The sequence below is a fragment of the Myxocyprinus asiaticus genome, chromosome 28 (assembly GCF_019703515.2).
Source record: "Myxocyprinus asiaticus isolate MX2 ecotype Aquarium Trade chromosome 28, UBuf_Myxa_2, whole genome shotgun sequence".
NCBI classification, from domain to species: Eukaryota; Metazoa; Chordata; class Actinopteri; order Cypriniformes; family Catostomidae; genus Myxocyprinus; species Myxocyprinus asiaticus.
This window is the reverse complement of record NC_059371.1, coordinates 42,319,284-42,336,553: the sequence shown is the minus strand read 5'-3', so window position 1 is coordinate 42,336,553 and position 17,270 is coordinate 42,319,284. Positions and strand designations below refer to the sequence as shown.

Genomic DNA, 17,270 nt, shown 5'->3' with positions numbered 1-17,270 from the left:
GAGGGAATTAAGTAAAGAAGTTTGGATGGAAGTTCAAGATGAATGAGAGAAGGAAATCTGGAAGGAAGATCAAGAGAAAAAAAGAAGTTTAATAGGAAGTTAATAAGGACGTTCTGAAGAAAGAAAAGAAGGCAGTCCTGAAGAAAAGAGGGAATTAAGGAATGTTGGAAGGATGTTCAAGAGGAAAGAATGAAGTTCAGAAGGAAGTTTAGAAGAAAGTTCAATAGGAAGTTCAGAAGGAAGTTCTGGGGGAAGAAAAGAAGGCAGTTCTGAAGGAAAGAGGGAATGGAGGCAATGTGTGTAGAAGTTCAAGAGGAAGAAAATAATGAAGTTCGGAAGGAAGTTTGTTTGAAAGGATGTTTAGATGGAAGAACTTCTATCTAAAAGGATGAAAGTTCAGAAGGAAAGAAGTTCAAGAGGAAGTAAAGAATGAAGTTTGGAAGGAAGTTTGTTTGGAAGGAATTTCAGATGAAAGAAAGTTCAAAAAGAAATGAAGAAAATTCATGTAGTAATGATATCTTTTTGAAAGGAAGAAAGTTTGAAAGGAAGGCAATTCGGAAGCAAGAAAGTTTAAGAAGAAGGAAAGAAGGAAGTCCAGAAGGAAGTTCAAAAGGAAGGAAAGAAGGAAGTTCTGAAGGGAGGAAAGAAGAAAGTTCAAGAGGAAGGAACGAAGGAAGAAAAGAAGGCAGTCCTGAGGAAAAGAGGGAATTAAGGAAAGAATGTTGGAAGGATGTTCAATAGGAAAGAACGAAGTTCAGAAGGAAGTTTAGAAGAAAGTTTAATAGGATGTTCTGAAGGAAGAAGGCAGTTCTGAAGGAAAGAGGGAATTGAGGCAATATGTGTTGAAGGAAGTTCAAGAGGAAGAAAATAATGAAGTTCGGAAGGACGTTTGTTTGAAAGGACGTTTAGATGGAAGAAAGTTCAGAAAGAAAAGAAGGACATTCAGAAGTAACAACATCTGTTTGAAAGGATGAAAGTTCAGAAGGAAAGAAGTTTAAGAGGAAGGAAAGAAGTAAGTTTAGAAGGAAGTTCTGAAGAAAGAAAAGATGGCATCTCTGTGGGAAAGGAGAAAATTAAAGAAAGAAGTTTGGAAGGAAGTTCAAGAGGAAAGAAAAAAGGAACTTTGAAATGAAGATTAATAGGAAGTTAAGAAGGAGGTTCAATTGGAAGAAGGAAGTTTCGAAGGAAGTTTGTTTGGAAGGATTTTCAAATGGAAGAAAGTTCAAAAAGAAAAGAAGGAAGGAAATTCAGAAGTAAGGATATCTGTTTGAAAGGAGGGAAGTTCAGAAGGAAGCTCAAGAGGAAGGAAAGGAGGAGGAACGAAGTTCACAGATGCATTGTCCTTTGTTAGTTGGCTGATGAAGGCTTTTGCTGGCAATTAATTGATAGTCTATGTATTCCATTATAAGAGTGTAGTCCATCATTAGACCGAAGTGATGCAGGCAGAGATCAATGAGCTCATTGCAGTTCAACCGGCAGGACATTTCAGTGAGGTTCGGTGGGATCCATCCTAAGTCCAAGGTTCAGGCAGTGGCATATGAAGTATCCGATGTCTTACAGTTGATGTTGGCATCAGTTCATCCTCTGAAGACCATCGTGAAAGACTGAAGTGATGTCTGGCTGGCACCGGCTGCATTTCCTCTTCATCACTCAGTGACACGTAGCAATGGAGTCCAACACCAAGCAGGAATGGAGCTGGATCTGGTCGGCTCTGGTAACCTTGGGATATGAATCCCGAGGTTTAGACATGGAAACAAATAGAATAATATTAGCGTAGATACCATTCAGTTTATTGCAGAGTTATAGATTATGAGAAATGTTTCTGAGAAATGTTTCTGGTTCCGGCAGACCTAACTAAAGCAGCCTAATTGTGAGTTGATGGATAAATTAGGTGTATGCCTGGCTAAATAGATGAGTCTTTAGTCTAGACTTAAATTGAGTGAGCGTGTCTGCATCCCGAACTGTGTTAGGGAGACTCTTCTATAGTTTTGGAGTCAAATAGGAAAAGGATCTACCTACTTTTGTGGATTTTGATATTCTAGGAACTATAAACAAGACAGAATGTATATGTAATGACAGAATTGTGATCGTAATGAACGTGATGGAATATAGCATGGTAGAAGTTCACTTAAGTACTGTGGAGCTAGACCATTCAAAGCTTCGTATGTAGTTAACAGAATTTTAAAATTAATACAAAATTGAACAGGTAGCTAATGTAATGATAAAATAAAAGAGAGAATAATTTGTTTATCGGTACCAGCTGTCTCAGAAATGTCTCTTTCTGGACACTATACTCTTGAAGGAAGAAGCCAGTGTTCATCATTGCAGTTAGACCCACAGACTGTACACCATCTTGTTATTGTGTAATGGTTGATTGACAGGTGAGTAGGCGGTCCTTTGATGCTGTCTGGAATGTTTTCAGCTGTATTTAATGCTGACCGCTTGTAGTCAAATCACTTGAAATGCATCTTAATACCAGGTGCATACAGTCTCACTTTTACAGTAATCAGACAGACAGGATTGGATGGACTGGATGGTTTCTGCAGAGAGGCCATGCACCCACCGGGTTTAATATGGACTGTCAGGAAGTGATGTGGCTCGCAAAAGACTGCTAGGTGGCTGTGGAAAGCATCTGGCTGGGGCAGATTTGTGTAGTGTTAGTGCCGTAGCTCTCTGGTGTAACGTGTAGCTCCACAAGACCGCTCTAGATGTGGTATCTACACCACAGCAAATGTCTGTGGGAAGACAAGAGGTTTCCACAACCACACTGCGGTATCGAGAGAGGAAGTTTTGCTGTGTGTTACAGTAAACTGGATTCCCTGCTTCTGTATTCACCACTAACTGCAACTCTGTGTGATTAGCGTTTCCCAGAGGAAAAGTTCATTGCTCAGAGATTGCTCTTTTATAGCTCATGATGCTTGATGAAGTTAAGTACTGTATCAACTTTGTATTCAACTTTGAGATGTTTCTCCTAAAATTCCTTGGAAGATGTAAAAATAGACAAAAATCCATTGAGAAGATTGTGGACATACAGTAAGAGTATAGAGCTATAAACTTTTGGCACTTTCATGTCCAATGTGTTGATTTTGAGATGCCAAAAATGACATAAATCTCCTGTGATGCATGCACAGACACTGTTGGACATTGTTAGCAGACAAATTCAATAAATTATTGAGAGAGAGAGAAAATATGTTTTAACAGGATTTTACTTTGTAAAAATTAACAGGTTTGAAAGTGCCAGAAGTCGAAGAAACACCCAAAAATGAATGTGGATAGCAAAGCTCAGATCATTTGCACTTTTGAGTGAATTTGATGAGAAATGTTTGAGTTCGTCTTGAGATCTCAGACATTCATCGCAGACTTTGGTATCTTGGCAAATCTGAGAACAGTTTGAGACATTGTTGAGAGCTCTTTTGAAACTCTATAGGGACAGAGGTGACATTACTGGGGTCTTCTTCTCATGAGAAACATCTCAAAAACAGGACATCTCACTTCAGCAGAAGTCTCTTTGTGCTGTCCATTTACAATTGAGATTTTAAAGACGTCTCATTAGTGATTGTTCTTTCAGATGGGTCTAAACGCACACTATTTTTGTGCACTTTTTTGCCAATTACTGTTATTTGTGCAAGTGTCACAAATACAAGCATAATACAATCTGATTTCCCCATCAAGCTTTAGGATAAAGTGGTCATCTCTTCACCCAGCCACGTTGAGACATCTTCAGAGTTGACACAAGTGGGAGTCAGGGTCACGCGCTGCGTTTCCACCCAGATAACATCTCTATGAAATGTCTCTTTAAATGCCAGTACATCCCACAGATTAGTCATCCACTTCTGCTGGGGTCTCCAAGAAACAAGAGAGTGCTGTAATCCCTTCATAAATAAAAGAAGACAGAGAGAGAGAGAGGATCAAAATGTGGTGTGTTGAAACTCTGTTTGACAGTTTTGAGATGTTTATGTGTAACATATTGTACAGAAGATGACACTCGTGTGAATGCAGGTGATTTCTGCTTTGTTGACATTTGATCATTGAGTGAAAATCAGAGGATATGCTTCTGTGTAGAGGAGCTCCAGTGCAAAAGAACTGTTGTCAACATTGATTGGTAACATTTGTGTTGCTATCAAACTCATTTGACCTAGACCTGAAGATCTCAAGCTCTCATTTAGTGCTTCTGTCAGCGGTACGTTAAAAGTGCACTCAGAAACTTTTTTAATATGTGGTCTTGGACAGTGACATGTAGCGGCATGGATGCAGAATCATTTCAAATGCAATAGTTTACAGTTACCGACGCCATTGTAGAAATTCACTGTTCACAGTCAGCCATAATTAATTTAATCCATGAGTAAAAGTGTCCAATAACAGGGCAGTTACTGAGATTAAGCGAGTAGTATTCAACTCGATGTGATTCTAACATGGCCGCCCCATGAGTGGACCCTCCATGTAGAATAAAACAGCTTTTATGAGGTTACTAATAATATCTGAGTCTTCATCTCATGTGAGTGTTGAAGATTTTATTCATATGTTAATTTCTTTTGAAGTGAGACTTTCTAAATGAGGAAACACCTTTAAAGACTCAATGTGTCTGAGAATGTGGAGATGTATGACTGATATGCTGAAATGCTGAATTTTGCCTCTGACATTTTCACTTTTGGATTTTAATGCGTTATTTATAGGGAATTTAGATAATATAAAAATCATCTTCCACCCTAGAATTAAATTCAATGTAAACATTTTAAATTCAACTAAAAAAAGAAAAAAGACAATGCTGTACAGTTCATTGAATTTTCTGATGGATGGATGGATGAATGGATGATGGATGGATACTGATGAATAGATGGAGAGCGAATGGACAGATGGATTGACACACAATGGATCGATTGATGTTTGGATGAACAAATGAATGTATTAATGAATGAATGAATACCGATGGACTGATGGATGGAGAATGGATTGGACGGATAGATTGATGTATGGATAAATTAATGAATCAATGGATGAATGAATAAATGATAAATGGATGGAAAAAGGATGAATAGATTGATACAATGGATCAATGAATGAATGTATAGAAACTGATAAATGAGAGGATGGATAGACTGACACAATGTATCGACTGATCTATGCATAGATTAATGGCGAATGGTCAAATATATGGAATGGATTGATAAAATTGATGGATGGATTGTTTTTGATGTCACTGGTATGTTTCTGATAATCTTATTGACTGTCTATCAGGTGTAACTCTATATATGTTTTTGAATGTACTCAGGAAGAAGCTTTTGAGAACATTTGCCCCTTAAACTCTCTTTTATTCTCTGTCATTCATGACTGTTCACACTCGACTGTGAGAAAAGAGCTTGCTTGGATCTTCTTCAGGCATGAGTTTGAGTTTCTTTTGACTTTCATAGAAGGTCCTCTTTCCTAATAGCTGCTAAACTCATCAGCGTTCTCAAAGATGTTTTGGCAATTCGTATTATAGAATATGTGAAATCAAAGCAAACGTAATATTTGTCACACTTTTGTTTGTCAGGGAGCAAAAGGAGATCCAGGACTGTCCCCGGGTCAGGCGCCAGCAGGTGATCAGGTAAATGCTCCTCTGCTCTCCTCTTACTGGCTTTAAAGGAGTAGTTTAACCAAAAATGATTTTGCTAAATATTTAACCTGCCTTTTCCATGCGACGAAAATAAATGGACCCTTTTCACAGATTGTAATGATGTGTTTCTGCCTTATTTAGCAGCGTAAATGTGGCAAACACTGTACAGTATATAGCCCATTTCTAGGACTATCCATCGGTTTAAGGAAGTGACATCTTTGTTCCTTGAACATTTCCTGCTTGTTGGCAAACTCATTCAAAACAATTAATTCATAGTGACTTTAACACGATTAACGTTACTAATGTAAACACAATTGTCATAAAATGTCATTATTAAAATGTGGACCATGTAGTTCTCCCTGGATGCCTGGAATTAACGGAAATTAAAGTGTTTAGATCTCTGAAAAAGCAATCGCAAATGGACGCAGGAACCACAGCAGTGAAGCGAGACGTGCAGTATTAAAAACTCTATCACACGTCTTATCTCTGATAGGTGAACGAAATTAATGTCTACTAATTGTTTGGTAGGTAGAGCTCTAAAAGTGACTATGGATCACTCCCATTATTATGAATGATGCTGCACAAGTCATTTACTATTACATTTAGTCAGTTAGCAGATGCTTCTATCCAAAACAACTTACAAATTAGGAACACACAAAGATAAATCCTTACCTTGTACGCTGGTCATGCAGACATCCTCATTGAACAGATTCATTGACTATAAAAGGAGCGATCCAATATTCCCGAACTTTCTGCTGAGGAAATAATTATGAGCATCTCTCGCTCAGATGTTCAGTATCAGCAACACGTCTGGATAAGTCACTTCAGGTAAAAGTTTGATGTTCTTTGAAAAAATATGTTAAGTCAGAGCCTCATTTAAAGAATCTGGTAATGATATCGGAAGTGCTCCCCGGCCAGTAGCATTATAATTCCTTTGTTATTGTTCGCATCCTTGAAATGGTCTACAGTTTTCTTCCGCATTCCAAACCTGGAATTGTGGAAAAAGGTACACGAGGACTAGCAATGTCAAACTCAAGAAATTAGAAGAAAAAGCAGTCAATTGAAATCGTGCTAAGTTTGATGTCACATTGAGAACCAATGATGTTTGACGTCATTCGTGTAAAACTTGGCGCAGTGCATCTTAATGTTACATGTTTGAATGGATCCCAAGCGCGAATGAGATTTGAGAGCAATGGTGGAAGAAAAGATACAGTATGTAGACTTAAATTTCGATCTGATCTTCACACAAAGCTGTCACATGACTTCAGAAGAAGACTTGGAATAGAGGACATGAGTCATATGGACTACTTTATGGTCCTTTTTTGTAATTTTTGGATCTCAAACGCCTCATACGCCATTCACATTTATTGTATGGAACAGAGCAGAACATTCTGCAACACATTTATGTTTGTGTTCCATGAAAGAACGTCTTATGGGTTTCAAACAACCTAAAAGAGAGTGAATGATAACATATTGTAATTTTTGGGCAAACTGTTCCTTGCTATTCCATCGAGTCATGTCCCTCAGTTGAAGATGGGCTACACTGAATTTTGCTGAATTTCTTCTGTTTTCCTGTTTCAGGGTGACAGAGGACGACTGGGTCCACAGGGTCCTAAAGGTGAACAAGGTCTGAAGGTACATCAACCAATTTTAGCTGAGTAATGGGCTGTTTGCAATGGCGAGACGTTGTGGCTCACACATGGCAAGGCGTCTTAAATTCCTCAGAGCGCTCTGGCCTCCCTGTGCGGAGTGGAGTATATAGTATTTGTTACTGCCACCACTGGCCCCTCTGGATTGGGTTACACACCAGCATGAAGACCCTGTGTGGCGTTCGGGGCAAGCAAAGGTCTGTTCACACACTTTCCGAGACGTTGCTTTGCTCAGGGGCCACAGTCACTTGGGCATTCGTCTAGAACTCTCCATGGTCAAGGGTCATCTTTAAGAGGAAAGGTGCTCTGTGGGGTGTCACGCTCCCGTTGACAGGAACCGTCCGATGCTGCGTCTTCAAAAGAGCAGCTGGTGCAAGTTTTAGATCACATAACTTTAGCTCTGTACGTGCGACAGTTTTGCTCGCATTTGCGATTAAAAATTATAATGTGCGACAACAATCGATAACCCATTCGTACATGTGCGATAGTGTCATTTCCGCTTACGAGGGCTTTAGTTTGCTGTGGACACTTTGTCAGGGTCCCAATGAGCACAGCTAATGTTTCTTTTATGATTTAGCATGTTTTGGAGATTTAGAGAGAAACCATAGTGGGATGCATTCCTCTAATAGACTATTCAGATTAGTGCTTGATGCATGTGGGTTTTTCAGTGGCCTATTCTTAAACCATTACAATTAATTAATAAAATTAAAGTATTGTTGCTTTTTAATAACATAGCAGGAAATAAGGAAATACGCTACAGTTTTCTGTGATGGTGGGGGGAAATGGCCAGTCGTAAACACCAACACCTTCGTAAAGGAAATTACGAAGGTGTTGCAGCACCATGATTTAGTTTGTGATGAATATTATATTTAATTGATGAGTATCAAATTAACTGATATCTTGTTATTTCTCACCAAAACCTATTATGTGCCTTTAGAATGATGCACAATAACTTTTTGTGGTACTTAAAGTGAGTCACTATCAACTAACGTTGTATTGAAAAGACGGACCGCGATAATCATTAAAACATTTCCTTTTGTGCTTTGCATAAGAACGAAAATCGTACTAATTTGAATTTGAGGATTTTCATTTTTTGATGAACTATTCCTTTAACATAGCTGCATTAAACATTTTCGGTCTTGTGTTGCTTTGAGAAATTTGAGTAACATTGCTATCGATATGATTTTATATATTTCCAATACACGGCATTTACCGCAATAACAGGAATATGAGTGTCTCTCAAAGGCAGTCTGTTATGGTACCATTGATGGAAAGCTTGAGGGAATATTCAGTGGCTCTTGTTACGGTTTGTTTAACTGAGGAATGGCTGCAGTTTTAAATCCCATTCAGTCATTCCTAAGGATTGAAGTCCAAGGCTTATTTTAGGCCAGTCTTACACTCTCAGTGAAATTGGATTTCCCAAGAGGACAGTTAAGAATGTTTTTGTGAGACTCAACTCCACTCAAAAAAAATTAAGTTTTTCCAGGACGGGGTTTTATTGGAAGTGGGAACCCATTTTTGGACAGAACGGTCTCTTGTCCTGCGAGTGGGAGCATTTTTGTGTTTTTGGAAAGGTCAAGAGTCACAACCCAGGAAGTGATAAAAAGCAGGGCTGTTTGGATGGGTTGTTGGACCCTGGGTCTGAGGCAGACTTTGAAGAGCTGGTGTGAAAATCACTAGATGAACTAGAACTGTTGACAGAGTAGATTTGTCTCCAAAGACAAGTGGCTTCATGTTCTTTACAATTCTTGGGTTAGAAATCAGAAGGTTCATTCAGTTGAAATCTTACAGCCTGTCTACACTGAACAGGACCAACTAATTGATTAATTAGTTGATGCTTTTAACTATGGGATCGATTTGCATTGACACATCACATCACAATACTCACGTCCGGTTCTGACAGCAATAATGATTTTAATGGGAGAGATTTGCTTTTGGCACAACATGACATGATGCTCGCGTCCAGTCTGGTTTCAATCATTTGATGAACAGCCCAGTTGATAAATAAAGGTGTTCAATTTTTGCACCACTTGCAACACCAAACGGAATTGCAAAAATGACCATTTTCGAACAGTTTTCTTGAACACTCCCCACATCTGTCATTGGTCAACAAACAGATAGTCCTGCCCCAAACTTGCACCATTTATTGTGCCAATATTGTTGTGTCTGGCTAGTCGGGATGCTCAAATAAACAGAGTAATGTTTTGACAGCAGCTAGGTTTGTCATGATACCAACATTTCTCCAATGCCATTTATACTAATTTCAATACCACAAAAAAAATAAAATAAATAAAAATAAAAATAAAAGCTATACAAGTAAACATTGCTTCATTTTTTTTAAAAGTAGGATCCTATGAAAGTTTTATTTTTCTAAATTTTCCCCAAACTCTGTTTTCCATGTTTCAATTCAATTTGTAATATTTTCATTCTTGCTTGTGAAATATTGCTTAAATATAATTATAAGTAAGTCAGCCGGTTGTTATCGCACAATAAATCCCTTCAGGGTGATACAAGACCCCTCCAGTTCGCGTCGGGGTCCTGATGGGTTTCATTGTGCGAAAACAACCGGCTCACTGTACATTATCCTGCTTATTATATGGCTACTAACCAAATAAATAAATACATGGACATAAAATATTGGTTTGCATTGAAATTATGTAATTTGAGAAGAAAGAAATCGCTGAACAGCTGAAATCCACCTCGGGTTTGTGCCGGAGTTCTGTTGGTGTTTACTTTGTAAAAATGACCGTCTGACTCCTCATTATTCAGCCTTTTACAAGACTACTTGCCAAATAAATAAATAAATGCACAAGAAACATTGATCTGAGTTTAAATAATTTTATTAGCTTACTTGTAGAGATTGCATATTGATCCGAGAAGCAGGAGAGATGGCTCGCAATACCCGGATGAGCAGTCTGATACGTTTAAATCACTGGATGTTCGGTAGTTACAGGATCGCTGGATGGTGCCATTGATCAATTAGAATCGAGTTTTCCAGAGAGCCGTGTAATAAGTAAGGGATAATCCACGGCTAGGTGTGCGTTAAATTATTTTAATGCACGACGTGGAGGCGAAGAACCACCCGCACACCTATCCGTGGATTGTCCCGCTTATACCATGGTCACTTGACAGAATTGATTAGTTACAGCTGTTATTGATTTTTACAGTGCAAATTTTGACTGGAAGAATAACAGTAATGGTTAATTTAATCTACAGGTCATTAGATCTAGAGTTCAGCCCATTCTAAATCAGACACAGAGATAAAGTAGTGCCGATATATTAGTTTTTTGGGGGACCAAGCACTCTTTAAACTGTTAATTTAAATACTCAATCCAGAAGTAATAATAGCTACATAATGAAGAAGGGTTGGCACTCCTCAGAACAGTAATATTTAAATCCTATTCGAAAAACTGCCATTGCTGATGTGGCAGTTGTAAAAGTGGCACTTACTGTTCATGATGAGGAGAAAATCATCCAAAATGCTCCAAACCTGTAGACTTTGACCTCTGAGACATCCATATGGTATCCATTAAGTCTGCATGATTGATGGTATTGAGAATAAAATCATGATGTCTGATTGCATGTTTACAAAACAACAAAAGGCTACATGATATGAAACAGTCTCCCATACGTTCAGAGCTTCAGTTGGTGATGTGTGATCGTGGGGCGCCCTCTAGCGCTCATGTTGTGCAGTGCAGCAATTTTAGATTGTTTTTCATATTACAATAAACTGTAAATTGTTTTGCCTCGTCTCGCCGGACAGCGAAAGACGCATTTGATGGGTCCCGGTTACCTTCTCTCCCCCTCTGTGCAAAACAGCTGAATGCCAAACCATACTTTCCTCACAGGCGCTTTGGATGAGCAAAACACTGTTGTCTTTTCTGTGTTTCCTGTAGCACTTCTCAGTTGATTAAAAGACGGCACTGCATGACTTGATGATGTTGTTTTGTGATGTGACGGTTAATCCCAGCTCTGAGACTACAGTATATTCATGTCCGCAGGTCATTTGAACAGAGGAATTAAACTGTCGCAATGTCTCATTACGGAGGACAGCAGAGTAGGCGCATTAATCTGGAATGGTAATAAAAACTGACTGGAACTACCTGTGCATTAAACGGTTTTAACGCACGCATTCGAATCGAGAATCAAGTATTCGAACAGATCATTATTGTTGCAGTAAATATTACAACGTACATTATACTATACAGTAGTAATATATTTCTGTCGCTATTTCTTCAATTTCTGCGTCAAGTTTTTATTTCTAATTGAGCTTTTATTTTGACGTGAATGTGTTTTTTCTGTGTTTTGTTGGTAGTTTCATACTGCTGGTTAAGATGTTGGTTATATGGCCCAGTGTAATTATTGAAGTGCAAAATGCTGCAATTTAATTATATAAAGATATAGTCTGCAGGCGCTGCACCCGTCACAGTGAATGCGCACTCTCTTCTATCGTCTACTACAGGAAGCACTGTGCACGCTGCTCATAAAATGTGCTGTTTTCAGCATATAAGCTGATTTAAGTGTGTGCTGAAGCATACAGCACATGCAGACTGGATATTTAATTAAATCTCATACTTCTGCGGTTAAATAATCACATTAGGACATTTCACAATTTTAATTTGATTAATTGTCCATTTCAGTGTAAAAGGAGTAAAAGAGTATGCAATCAAATAAGCGTTTGAGACAGTGCGGGTATCTCATTGGGTCATGATACTGGTACTGCAGAAACACTGGTATCATTACATCTTTTGTATTTTAGTATCGACATAGTACCGAAGTACCAATAATTTTAACATCCCTAATAGCAGCTTACAGCAAACGTTCTCATAAATTTGGCCATCGTACTCTACAAATGTTCTCTCAGTTATGAACAAACGTTCTCATAAATTTGGCCATCGTACTCTACAAATGTTCTCTCAGTTATGAACAAACGTTCTTTGAAAATTAATAGAATGTTCTTTTAACGTTTTCTTTTGATTATAAATGTTCTCAAAAAATTAGCATGAAATATTCATACATTGTTTGTGGGATGTTTTTTAAACGTTACTAAATTATTTTTAAAAAATCCACAACTTTCAAACGTTTTCCAGATAGTTCCAAAATCCCCCCAAAAAATTTTCTTAAAACATTTTTAAAACTAGATGTTCCCAATTCAATTTAAATAACGTTTTCACAGCCTAATGGGAATGTTAAACATTAAACATTCAATTAAATTGTTAGCTGGATCAGAGCCTGTTTGCTCTGTTTAGATTTTTGGGGGAAATCAGTCTTCGAATGGCTCACTTAAAGTTTTCTCTCACATTAACATCGAGAAAATCACACACCTTTAAATTTGACATGAAATGGCATTTGCAACCCATTTTACTTCCGTAATGTGGCATTTTTAGAGTTAAACGTGATATTCAGTGAGCAGGACTTCATGTAGGACAGGATTCCTGTTTATTCATGATTCAAAAATGTGCGATCCATATCAAAATAGAGCCGTCCAGAATCAGATTTTCCTAAAACAATGTCTCAATTGCTTTTTGGCTGTTGGTTAATTTTGATTTTGATTTTGATTTCGACTGTAACAGCTTGGCTCCTTCACCCTGTTTAATGCTTGAGTCTTTCATCTTGAGTGCAGTGAACTTGAGATTAGTTTATATTTTTGTTTTTATATTCTGTCATTAGTCTTGCCAGCACTCTGCTTTTGCACTACATAAAAAGTCTTGCAGGCCCAGACCAGGTCAGGCGTAAATCATGGTGACCTCTGACCTCTGGTGCTTCATGGTCCTTGTGGGTGCTCTGAGAAAGGCCTGGAATTTTCAAGTCCGGAAGGTTGCACCATACAGAACTTCTGCCCTCTCAGTTCAACACACAGCGCCACCCGCTGGCCAACAGGCGACAGTATATCTCTCGACTCAAAGAGCCAAATATCAACATATGAATTTTAGATTGCCATGCTGCAGAGATCCATTAACAGAGGTGAATTAGGCAAACAAAAATGGACTCTGATTAGTTCCAGCACACGAGCATGAGGAAATGTTTTTTCGAGGTGAGCTGTTCTAACCTTCCCTCCCTGTCTCACTGTTGTGACTTGTCTTCCTTTCATGGGGTCTCACTGGAGCTGTCAGATGTTTAAATGGTTTTGACAGTTCTGGGGAAATTCTTCAGGGCTATTAGGCTTATCTGAGGCCACTAGGACTTTAGGCAACAAAATCCCTAAAAATGTGGAAAAGATAACTGAAAGAGAGCATTTCAAGTAGGAGTCTCTCTCCCTGTTATGTCGTCATATTGTGTGGAAATGGGAACATTCTTTGCTTTGTGTTATGCCAGCGTTAAAGTAGAAGAGTCTAGTTATAACTAGTTTTCCCTGTTTTTTCACTTGTAGGGTCCCAAAGGCTATCCAGGACCTGCAGGTCTTCCCGGAGAACAGGTGAGTACGACATTCCAACGAAAAATACAGAGTCTCATGACATCTGTATCTTATTAAAAATAGCTGTCTCATTTTGTCTGAGGTCTGTTTGTGAGGTCCTCCGTTGACATTTTCAATTAACCGCAGCATTTATTATTTGAAACTAGTTTGTCAAGCTACAAGCGGCTTATAATTAGTAGTGTTGGCTAAGCCAAGTATCACTATTACTTTTGCTCATACTTGAGGTTAAGGGTTAATTTAAACCCCTAATCCTAAATGTTAAACTTAAAACTACCTGTGCAAAGCCAAAAGCATACTTCGGTCAGAGGCGAATGCTGATTCGTGACGCAAATTTCGTCATCAGCAGAGTGCTCGATTATGGAACGCGTGCGGCCCAATATTTCTAACCGTGCGTACTCTGAACGCGCAGAATGCGCATACACCTGGAATTATTTGCACTAATTAGTGGGTCCACAAGGTGGCGACACTCACAGTTGAGCCGTTACTGTCACAAAGAAGTGCTAGAGGATGAAATCGCCGCAAAACATCAGGAGTCAAAGTTGGAAACGTCAGCAGTGGATGTGTACATCAAGAGCGCATGTATGAGGAGGTCAGGTTATACTTGTATTTGTATAACTCATGTATGAAGGACTATAAAGACATCTTTATGGGTCTAAACTCCTAAAGAGAAAAATAGTCCAGTAACTCATAGCAGTCGTAGCACGCATGCGCCAACTGCCTTTGTATGCATGCACAGTCATGTGAAGTTTACTTTGAAGGACTAAAGTTCATGCCAACCATTTGCATTAAAACCGAAGTATACTTTGGTCTTAACTCGACCCGCACTGTTTGTGCTATAAACATGAGTGTTAAGGAGTCAGTGCCAGGATGAGGTACTTATAGCATATATAGAATAAATAAATGAATAACATACTAAAACGGCATCTTGCCGATGTCAAACACTCAATTTCTTTCTTTTTTTCCTTCTAGTTTTTAGAAAAAGCACAGGGAGCTGTATGGAATAAATATACCCACAATGTCACAGTTCATTGTCAATGAGAGGTTGCAAGCGGAACGGACATGGCCGCAATCTGTTAATCTGCCTGAATGTGGAGCGCACGTCTTGAGCCATATCTAGACACCAGAATAATCATTGAGAATCTGACCTGTAAGCACAACACTTTGTTGTACTACACCGCTACATGTTCGAAAAAACAACTTGCTACTGAATAAGCTACTATAGTTTGAAAAACGACTGAGCTAGCATTATGCTAATGAAAATGTAGCTAAGTAAGACAGCAAGTAAGATTGCTACTTGCAGTAAGCTTGTATCAACACTACAGTAATTCAGTTGGAACTGTTTAACTTTATTTGGGGTCCAAACACTGAAGCATCGCTATTCAGAGCGCACACACACACCCATCCAATCCTATAGGTGGCGCTCTGTTTTATGTTTCTGCTCATATCTTCAAAACCAAATGGGCTAGAATCAAAATCATTTCTTTCTCTGATTCTACGAGTCAAACGAAACAAAACGTATATTTCTCATTTCATTCAGAATATATAGGTGAAAAATGTATTGGATTATCTTTTTTTTTTTTTTTTTTTTTACAATTTGACGATTCTGATTTATTTTGGCAAGTTTTATCTCTAGATGATGCATGCAAAATTTAGCAAACCATGCAAAACAATTTTGCTTGTATGTCAGCAAACAGCATACCTACAAAGTAACTGGAGTGCTTAGTAATTACTTTACCCCTGATGGATCTGTATTTCTGTCCACTTTTCTGAACAGCTTGGACCCAGACAATTGCCGCTTGCAGCTATATTTTTAATGGCGATTGTACAATTCCATATATTTACATTTTAAGGTTTTCATGCTATCTGCAGCCAACAGTCAGAGTGGTATTTTCTTTTAACTTGTGTAGTATTGTTCATGGTTTTTGAGAATGAGGGCATGTCACACAACATGTTCATATTGACATCTGTCTAATCTGACTAGCTAAATATGGTAGAATTTGATTGGACGTACAGCTTTTAATGTCAACAACAACAAAAGATAAGGGAAGTGTTTCTCCTTCCTATTAAAAACTTGCCTGTGGATTTTGCTGTCTTAACTACACATGATCTTATGTTTATTTGTATTTTATTATTTGTGTTTAACATGGTATTTCCATGCTGTCTGCTAGGGATAAGCGACACCATTTTTTCAATCCAATATCAAGGCTAATATTGCCAATATCAATACCACTACAGTGGATATAAAAAGTCTACACAGCCATGTTAAAACAGCAGGTTTTTGTGACGTAAAAAATTTAACAAAGATAAATCATATCAGAATGTTTGCACCTTTAATGTAAAAATTACAACCTATTGCACCTTTAATAAATACAAATAAAAAACTTAGAATAACCTAACTGCATAAGTGTGCACATCCCTGAACTAATACTTAGTTAAAGCACTCTTTTATATTATTACAGCACTCATTCTGATTGGATAAGAGTCTATTAGCTTGGCACATCTTGACTTGGGAATATTTTCCCACTCTTCTTTGCAAAAACATTCCAGATCTGTCAAATTGCGAGGGCATCTCCTGTGTACGGCCCTCTTCAGATCCCCCCACAGATTTTCTATAGGATTCAGGTCTGGGCTCTGGCTGGGCCATTCCAAAACATTAATCTTTTTTTGCTGAAGCCATTCTTTTTTGGATTTGGATGTGTGCTTTGGATTATTGTCATGCTGAAAGGTGAAAGATCTCTTCATTTTCAGCTTTCTAGCAGATGCCAGAAGGTTCTGTGCCAAAATTGACTGGTACTTGGAGCTATTCATGATTCCCTCCACCTTCACTAAAGCCCCAGTACCAGCTGAAGAAAAGCAGCCCCAAAGCATGATGCTGCCACCACCATGCTTCACCGTGGGTATGGTGTTCTTTTGCTGATGTGCTGTGTTGTTTTTGCACCAAACATGCCTTTTACAATTTTGGGCAAAAAGTTCAATCTTGGTTTCATTAGACAATAACACATTTTCCACATGGTTTTTCGGAGACTGGATATACGTTTTTGTGGGCTTGGATGTTGTTGTTGTTGTTTTTTTTCGTCAGATAAGGCTTGCATCTTGCCACCCTGCCCCATAGCCCAGACAGATGAAGAATACGGGAGATAGTTGTCACATGTAGGGAGCGACCAGTACTTGCCAGAAAGAGCTGCAGCTCATTTAATGTTGCTGTAGGCTTCTTGACAGCCTCCCTGACCAGTTTTCTCTTTGTCTTCTCATCAATTTTGCAGGGACATCCTGTTCTTGATAATGTCACTGTTGTGCCATACTTTCTCCACTTGTTGATGACTGTCTTCACTGTGTTCAATGGTCTATCTAATGCCTTGGAAAAAAAAAATGTAGCCCTCACCTGAGCGATACCTTTCAACAATAAGATCCCGTTGATGCTTTGTAAGCTCTTTGTGTCCCATGGCTCTTGTAGTAGCATGCAACCAAGATGATGTCATACAAATCCTGAGATCAGTCACTTCAGGTGAAGACAGGTGTGTACTATTTCACATGAGCTTGATGATTGGTTGATTCTGAACACAGCCACATACCCAGTTATAAAAGGGTGTGCACACTTATGCAGTTAGGTTAT

The 17,270-nt window shown here is 38.5% G+C and overlaps 1 protein-coding gene across 1 annotated transcript in view; it reads left to right on the top strand.

Annotated features, from left to right (window-relative positions):
* Positions 1–17,270, top strand: part of LOC127418552 (collagen alpha-1(XXIV) chain-like) — a 149,145-nt gene that overhangs the window by 35,252 nt on the left and 96,623 nt on the right. The window contains exons 6-8 of the mRNA XM_051659129.1: positions 5,531–5,584; positions 7,175–7,228; positions 13,613–13,657. Of these exons, the coding sequence (XP_051515089.1) occupies positions 5,531–5,584; positions 7,175–7,228; positions 13,613–13,657 (153 nt within the window). The remainder of the gene's footprint in view (positions 1–5,530; positions 5,585–7,174; positions 7,229–13,612; positions 13,658–17,270) is intronic.